We start from the raw sequence: 7708 nt of genomic DNA, 5'->3' as shown, positions 1-7708 counted from the left end.
CCCCGGAAAACAATGCTCTTGTTTTAACTTAGTTGGTAATATATATATATATAATCATCCAGTTAACCCAAAAAAAATGGGACGAAAGGAATACTTGTTTTTTAAAATTGTTGTCCCTCACTTTCCTCGTGCTTTTTGTGTTTCGAAGTTTGCGCTCTAAAGTTTGAATGGATTAGTCTTTTATATACCATTGTCACTTCTATTGTAGCAAAGGCTTTTAGCTTTCATTTAGAAGGAAGCTTTGTTCGTAATAACCGGTAAATTTGCTGTCATGTAATCAGGAAATTACGGGTTCGTGCCGTGAAAATGACATCTTGCAGAAATTCAGAGTAAGACTACCTACAATAAGATCCTTATGGGCCGGCTCTTCCCGAACCTCGCGCGTAGCGGGAGGTTAGTGCACCGAGCTCTCCTTTTAACTTTCATTTAGAAAAAGAGATTAATTTCAATTATTTGGTAGCACATATTAACGAAGAAAATAAAAAATTAAGATAAAAAAACATGTATACGCATATTAGGCATTTATCCTGGTTAGATAACGCTTCATCTATGTTTCGTGGTTAACAACACACGACATTATTAAAAGATCCATTCAAATTTCCCAACTATTGTTGCTGAAATCTCTATGGTGAATAATTGTTGCTTCTTAGCACAAGTAAACCAAGCAGGCAATCAACTCAAAAAAGAGGCCTAACAAATTGTATGTCAATCTTGAAATAAATAAAATTTCATGTGATGTTCTAATATAATCGAAAAATATTTGTTAAAAAACTAATTCAAAGTTGTAGTAGAAAACTAAAATTGTTCATGTCTATTTCGGATTTATAGTCAATCTATATAGAAATAAGTTTCTCGTTTCTAATTAAAATAGATTTCGTACTATTATATGAATCCAAACAAGTTGTAGTAAATTATTTTCTTTTATTTTTAAATCCCGGGTCAAGACTCAAAAGAGATGTTTGTAATTTTGCTTTAGAAAAAAGAGAAGGGAATATATTCCTATGATTTTTTAAGTTGTCAAGTGATGAAATTAGAAGAAGATAAAAGCATTTATAGGATTCTAGACTGTGGTTTTCAGTTCTCACAATTGAAGAACAAGAAAACTATTGTTGCATATAGGATAAGGGTTTGACGTTTTACTAATTATAAGCCATATATTTTTGTTGAAATTTTGACTAACTAAAGTGGCAACCTAGAATAGACATCGTGGAAAATGGGTTTATAGAATCATATGAAGAAACTGCAAATTGAAACTCTTCCCTCTCCCACCCCACCCCACCCCCACCCCCACCCCACCTCCCAATTTTTCTTTTTCTTTTGAGAAGGTTATAGAATAATCTAGCTGGCCATTTTAATTATTAATTAGCACTAACATTTTTAAACATTTCAAAAAAAATTGCCCATTGCATTTGAGTTGGATTTTTTGGGTTCTTTTGTTTTTCTAATTTATTTAATGATAGATTTGTTATTTATTGCAATTTTTTTGTTCACAAGCAGCTAGTTCGATTAATTAGAATTTACATTTGTAGGCTCATTATAGGATAAAACACTCTTTACCAAAAAAATTTACATATTCTTCAAAATCGAGATATCTATTTAAGAAAGAAAGAATCTCAATCATCTCATCACACATAGACATATCCTTAATGGCGAAAATTCCCTAGCATATCATTTTTTTCACAAAAATAAATATCCTTATAAGAAAATGTTTCTTTTACCAAAATGTCTACTAGGAGTAAACACACACACCGACCAACACTTTTAGCTAGCATTTCATTTTCTTTTTTATGTTCCTTGTGCGGGGAGTCGATCAAAAACAGACTTTATCTTCACAAGATAAGAGTAAGGTATATACACATTATCTTCCTCACACCCCATTTGTAAAATTATACTGGGTTTGTTATTATTGTTTTTGGCAAAATACAAAATTAATCCATCAAGCAAAACTAATTGCATTCGTTAATTATAAAGTATATATCTTTTATATATATATAAAAGATATAATTTATCGGTTATTATTTGTCCGCTAAAAATATACTTTTCTTTTTTTTGCGAAAGAAAAACCCCCCACCGACCAATTACCTACTATAGTACGACGTACGAAGTACAAACATTAAACAACTCCTTCCTTTTCCCTTTCGAACTTCCTTCTCTTTTGTAACAACCTACCAATCATGTCAGCTCTCAACAATTTTGCAAACCATGGCCACATCCTCTCTTCTCCCTCAAAATCCATTCAAGAATCCAGAAATACTCACTTCTTCTCCATCAACTTTTCTCCACACATCACCCGACAAAATTCACTAAAAATCCCATCTCTTTCTGCAAAAACTAGTCTTGTGCAACCCATAAATGCTGTCACAGAAGATAGGGAAGTAGACAGTACAGAAGAGATAAGCCAAGAAAATGAAAAGAAAGAATCAAATGGGAGTGAATTTGTGGAAACCAAGAATAGTTTGTCCATTTTGTTGGACAAAGATAGGTTTCTTAATGCTGCAATTGTACTTGGTGCTGGTACATTTGCCATCACAAAGTTACTCACAATAGATCATGACTATTGGCATGTAAGTCTTTTTATTATTTTTCTTTATTCTCTTTTATGCTATGTTTCCTATCAGGAAAGAAAAAAAGGTTCTTTTATTCATTTGCCCCTTGAGATCATAAACGAAACATTAATATTAATTGGATTTTCACAGGGCTAAATGATGACAAAAATGAATGAACTAAGTTGGATAGTCTTATATTGAAGATATATGTAATTAAATAAATAAAAGTATACCCCAGTCTTATGGTTCTTCATTATCTGCATATGGTCTTTTTTTCCTAGGTGCTCATTTTTGTCTGGGCTTTTAGTTTAATGTTTCTATTCAGTGGAAGTGGTTATTGGCAAGAACTTATTGAATCCATCGTTTGGGCTCATCTCTAGGAATTCCTTTCAACCAAGAGGGAGGGAATTTGAATATATTATCGAAATGGTTAGCTCCATCTATAAATCTTTTGCATCAAAAGTCTCGAGCGAGATCGATTTTTTGTTCGAGGTTCAAGAGGAAGGAAAGGAACCACCGCCTAATGGTGCTTTTACGAAAGTATGGTCACCGGTGGCTAATACCTTCTCGAGACTATCGAACCTGAAATCCATTTTCCATCGCTCTTTTTAGGTTGGCATAATATAGAAAGAGAGTGCCAAGAAACAACACATACCTATCACTTTTGGAAGGTTTGGAACCCTTACTCAACATAGGGTTCAAAAACCTGACATACCCTTTTTTTAGAGCATATAAGGGGAAAAGAGTTCTAACAGTTTAAGCTTTTAGATGAGATAATTACAAAATTCAACATGGTATAAGAGCCATGTTGAGATCCAAGTCGCATTGCCATCCATTATCAAAAATAATTTTCACGCGCTTATACCATGAAAAGAACCAGGACCCCACGTGGAAGGCACGTTGAACATATAATTGAGTAAATAAAAGTTAACTCTCTATAAGAGTTAACCTTTTAGATAAGATGATCACACATTTCAGCTTCATATAATTGCAACTTACTTTTTCTTTTCCACTTTGTATGGTTTTAATTTTCTTGATTGTGTACTCAGGGATGGACCTTTTACGAGATATTAAGATATGCGCCGGAGCACAACTGGATTGCATATGAGGAAGCACTGAAAACAAATCCTGTTTTAGCCAAAATGGCGATTAGTGGTATTGTCTACGCTCTAGGAGATTGGATTGCTCAAGTAAGTATTGTTTGTTTCTTAAATTTGTTTTCCACCATTTTTTGAGCTTCTTTTTGGATCTAATTTTTTGTTGTTTATGGATCTTAGTGTTATGAAGGGAAACCTCTTCTTGAATTCGATCGAACTCGCATGTTTAGGTCTGGTCTTGTTGGATTTTCACTTCATGGATCACTTTCCCATTATTATTACCAATTTTGTGAGGTGATGCTTGTGGCTTTTATTTTGATTGATCAAACATACTCTCACATATATGCTAAAAGCTAAATAGTTTCAACTGTAACAGGCTCTTTTCCCGTCCAACGACTGGTGGATGGTTCCTGTTAAAGTTGCTTTTGACCAAACCATATGGGCAGCTGTTTGGAATAGTATCTATTATGTGGTTCTTGGTTTCTTGCGTCTTGAATCTGCAGCCAATATTTTTGGCGAACTCAAAACCACGTTTTGGCCCATGTTAACCGTAAGGAATTCTTCTAATGATCTGTTAAGGTGCTTACACCGAGTACCTTATGTATTTCCTGAAATTTAATATAGCTGTAACGCGAACAACAGCGTATTAGCTCAAGATTTTTCAATTTGTTTATGTTGATTCAGCAGAATTTAGTCCAAGTTGTCTGTTTGATTTGCCTCTTTTTAACGATATATCCTTTTAGTAAGTATTGCCATACGGTACTGGAAATTTTGGGAATGATGATACTTATCAGTTCTTCTTGAGATCTAGGATGGCCTTCGGCTTCTTGTTAGCTAGCAATATGTCCAGAGTGGTAGAATTTTAACATTGGACTATCCGTCTATAGGATTCTACCTGTTGAATGAGGATAGCTGTTCTTTTGGAACTCAAGGAGTAGAATTCTTTGGAATAGTTACTATATATATATAATGTTTATATATGCCCTTAGAATTTTGATTCGGCAAATGAAGCCTACAACCAAACCGATGGCATTTCTGCTGATCAACCGTTACGACTCTTTGTTTTCTCCTTAATGCAGATAATGTTTGGGTGGCGTAAGTCCGGCTGTTGAAGTTAGCTATTTCTATTTCCACTAGAATTTTGACATCATGATCGCATAAAGAGCTTAATGTCTTTTCGTATAAATATATTAGTGAAAGACATGTAAATGTGAAGTTTCGGACCGATAAAATTATGAAGAAGCTATTTGTATCACTTCAGCTGAACAATGAGATTATGAAGATGCTATGTGTGTATCATTTTAAGCTGATCTTAAGCTTGAATCACTAAATGTTTTGTGAATTATTCTTCTCTTAGATCATTGCGCTAGTTCCACTGCATTTTATACAGAGTAAAGGACAGCCTGGTGCAAAAAGCATCCTGCATTCACATAGGGTCCGGGGAAGGGCCGCACCCCTATGATTGTGATGTAGACAGCCTACCCTAGTAACAAGCATTAGTGGCTACTTCCACGGTTCGAAACCGTGACCACCTATACTTCAGATAGAGATAACTTTACCGTTGCTCCAAGGCATTTTAGACAAAATATATGCTTATATTCCTAGGAACTGTACATTGCTGCAGCTCTGTATACTCCTAGATGACTAGATGTCTATGCCTGTCTTTCTATATTTGTTAATGAACTCTGCTTGGTTTGGCTTATTTATTTATGTGTGGATAATACATTATAAGAAACTGAGATTTTGTACATAAGTTGGTTTGGAGATCGTCGTCATAAAAAAAAAAAAAAGGACAGATAGAGAGAGAGATTTATATTTTTATACTCTGAAAAATAAGTTGGCATCTGGATGTCTTGGAGAAATACTAAATCAGTTATTAATTTTTTCAGGCAGGGTGGAAACTTTGGCCATTTGCTCACCTAATAACTTATGGTGTTATTCCTCTTGACCAAAGACTCCTTTGGGTGGACTGTATTGAACTGGTTTGGGTTACTATACTCTCAACGTGAGTTTTTGATTCAATTTAACAATTGCTTTCGTACAGCCAGGGACAACAGTAGTACATGTAAATTGCTTGTATTCTCCTCGTTAACAAATTTAAGGAACAAACTAGCAAAGACATTTTGTAATCATGCCATAGATGTCACTTGTTAATTTTTTCAATATCATCTACGGATTAAGATAGGCGTCTCATTAAACTACGATTATATTCGTTTCTTCTTTGCCTTGTGAATAAACAATCCTACTAAGGTTCTTCTCAAGAGATAGAAATATGTTGAGGCTGGTGTGTGTGCTGCACCGATCTTTCAGAATTAGCGAAACCTCTCTAAAATAGTGTATGAACAAAATTGTGTATCATAACTTTGTCTGCCCTACCCACCTCCTGGCCATCAGTGGATGCTTATATTTTGTTCCCGAAACTGCGGGGCAGTTGAGGCAATGGTGATTTTATTGAAAGAAAGAGAAAGGGAGTTTACGACAGAAAAGTGGTCAGAAATTAGTGGCGAACATTGTAGCACAATCTGCAAATGGATGGCTTATATAGGTTAAAGGCAAAAACTCAAGTTGGAAGTTCATCTTTTTCTCTGCTCTAAAGACGGAGTTTAAACCGGAGAAGTAAAGGGATCGGAGAGAAGTGAGGACATCCAGGAGGAGATCAACATTATGGTACATGAGCTATCTGATATGGAAGAATGAGAGAAAAAACACGAATCTGAAAATAGAGAAGTTCATGATTCTTCTTCATCCTTTCTATCTGATTTTTGCTTTGTCATTGTGCATGGTGCATCAATTCTGCAATGTTACTTATTTCCTATATGAAAAAATGTCGGAGATTATGTTGACGCGAGACCAGTCTTTTTCATGCCTTTGCATTTATGTTATCTGTCCCAATGCCTGACATTTAGATTTTGGTTGAGTGACCTTCTGAATGCTATAAGCATATTTAAGTGACTTTTTTGTTACAAACAGAAGAAACATGACTTTACTATGTAATTTCGGATAGTTGAGTAACCATTTGAGTAATGGACTCCTTCAAATTCTGCCATTGTTGAGACTTTGCAATGCGAAGTGTGTCTACATGTCATAATATGTACACTAAAACGTTATAAAAAAGGAGTTGTATCTTCCTGACGCTTGAAATTCATTGCTGCAGTTATTCGAATGAGAAATCAGAGGCACGGATATCAGAAGAATCATCGGAAGCTAAATCTGATTCATCATCGAGTAAATTGCCCGAGGTACTAGTCCAGACTAAACTGCCTTCTTCAATCTCTGTGTTTTAAAGCACTAAACCCTATTCTTGTGTTTGCATTGCAGGATTAATCAAGTGAACAACATTAGAGATTTCACGAGTTCTTTGATCAAGTTATAATTAAACCTGAGAAACGAAGTCATAGGCACGTAGATTCAGGGCTAGACCGACTACTCCAAGAGCACTTATCCATAAACCGGTTACTGGCCAGCCTATGGAAAAGCTATTTAGGAAATTAAAAGTGTCTAGTATGGCCAACAATGATTTTCTTCTTCTATATTTAGTTATTATTACTTGCTCTCCTTGCCCCTACCCCTTGTTGAATGTGGGGAAGATAGAGAAAATGCAAAAATTAGAATAGAAGAGTTTACAGTGTGGAGGTGATTTATAGATATACATATTTTCTACCTATTCAGAGAAACATTATGTAACTTTATGAGTTGGAATAAGTAATTTGGAAAGTAATTCAACCAAAATATACATCATGTATACTTTTAAGATACAAAAAGGGAAAAATATCTATTGGTAATGGAGTGATGTTTAAACTTTGATGAGCGGGTTAATTGGTTATCTTTATTGGTGGAAGGTTGCAGATATCTAGTGGAATAGTCAATGTGTGCGCAATTATAAAATTCAGTTTAAAAGAAACACAATTTTATTGTATAAAATATTTATACAAAATATTTGTTGTACACGGTCACTTTCTATTTATATAATATTTCCTTATCACTTTGTTTAGTTAATTTTGGGAATTCAGATTAAATACCTTAAAGAAAAAGATTAAATACCCTACAATCTTAGACTTGTGACTC

At 34.5% G+C, this 7708-nt stretch overlaps 1 protein-coding gene across 3 annotated transcripts; it reads left to right on the top strand.

Annotated features, from left to right (window-relative positions):
- The first annotated feature begins 2110 nt into the window (after positions 1-2110).
- On the top strand, positions 2111-7404 carry LOC107799776 (uncharacterized). 3 transcript variants are annotated; one of them, XM_016622925.2, is made up of 7 exons: positions 2114-2564; positions 3596-3736; positions 3824-3937; positions 4020-4193; positions 5533-5648; positions 6798-6882; positions 6962-7404. In XM_016622925.2, exons 1-7 carry the CDS (start codon positions 2175-2177, stop codon positions 6965-6967), a joined length of 1026 nt encoding a protein of 341 aa, XP_016478411.1. In that variant the 5' UTR covers positions 2114-2174; the 3' UTR covers positions 6968-7404. The 3 variants fall into 3 exon arrangements, 1 of the variants encoding a protein (XP_016478411.1); XR_001651204.1 differs by lacking the exon at positions 6962-7404 and having other exon boundaries at positions 2111-2564; positions 4020-4222; XR_012706066.1 differs by lacking the exon at positions 5533-5648 and having other exon boundaries at positions 2112-2564.
- The last annotated feature ends 304 nt before the right edge of the window (positions 7405-7708 follow it).

Source organism: Nicotiana tabacum, chromosome 23, assembly GCF_000715075.1.
Source record: "Nicotiana tabacum cultivar K326 chromosome 23, ASM71507v2, whole genome shotgun sequence".
NCBI classification, from domain to species: Eukaryota; Viridiplantae; Streptophyta; class Magnoliopsida; order Solanales; family Solanaceae; genus Nicotiana; species Nicotiana tabacum.
This window is presented reverse-complemented; position numbering and strand designations above follow the sequence as displayed.

What these genes read in the sequence shown, in the direction of transcription:
- LOC107799776 (XM_016622925.2), top strand. Translation starts at nt 2,175, where the DNA reads ATGTCAGCTCTCAACAATTTTGCAAACCATGGCCACATCCTCTCTTCT. An exon ending in TAGATCATGACTATTGGCAT is followed by an intron (nt 2,565 to 3,595) that starts GTAAGTCTTTTT and finishes TTGTGTACTCAG; the next exon opens with GGATGGACCTTTTACGAGAT. An exon ending in CGTTTTGGCCCATGTTAACC is followed by an intron (nt 4,194 to 5,532) that starts GTAAGGAATTCT and finishes TAATTTTTTCAG; the next exon opens with GCAGGGTGGAAACTTTGGCC.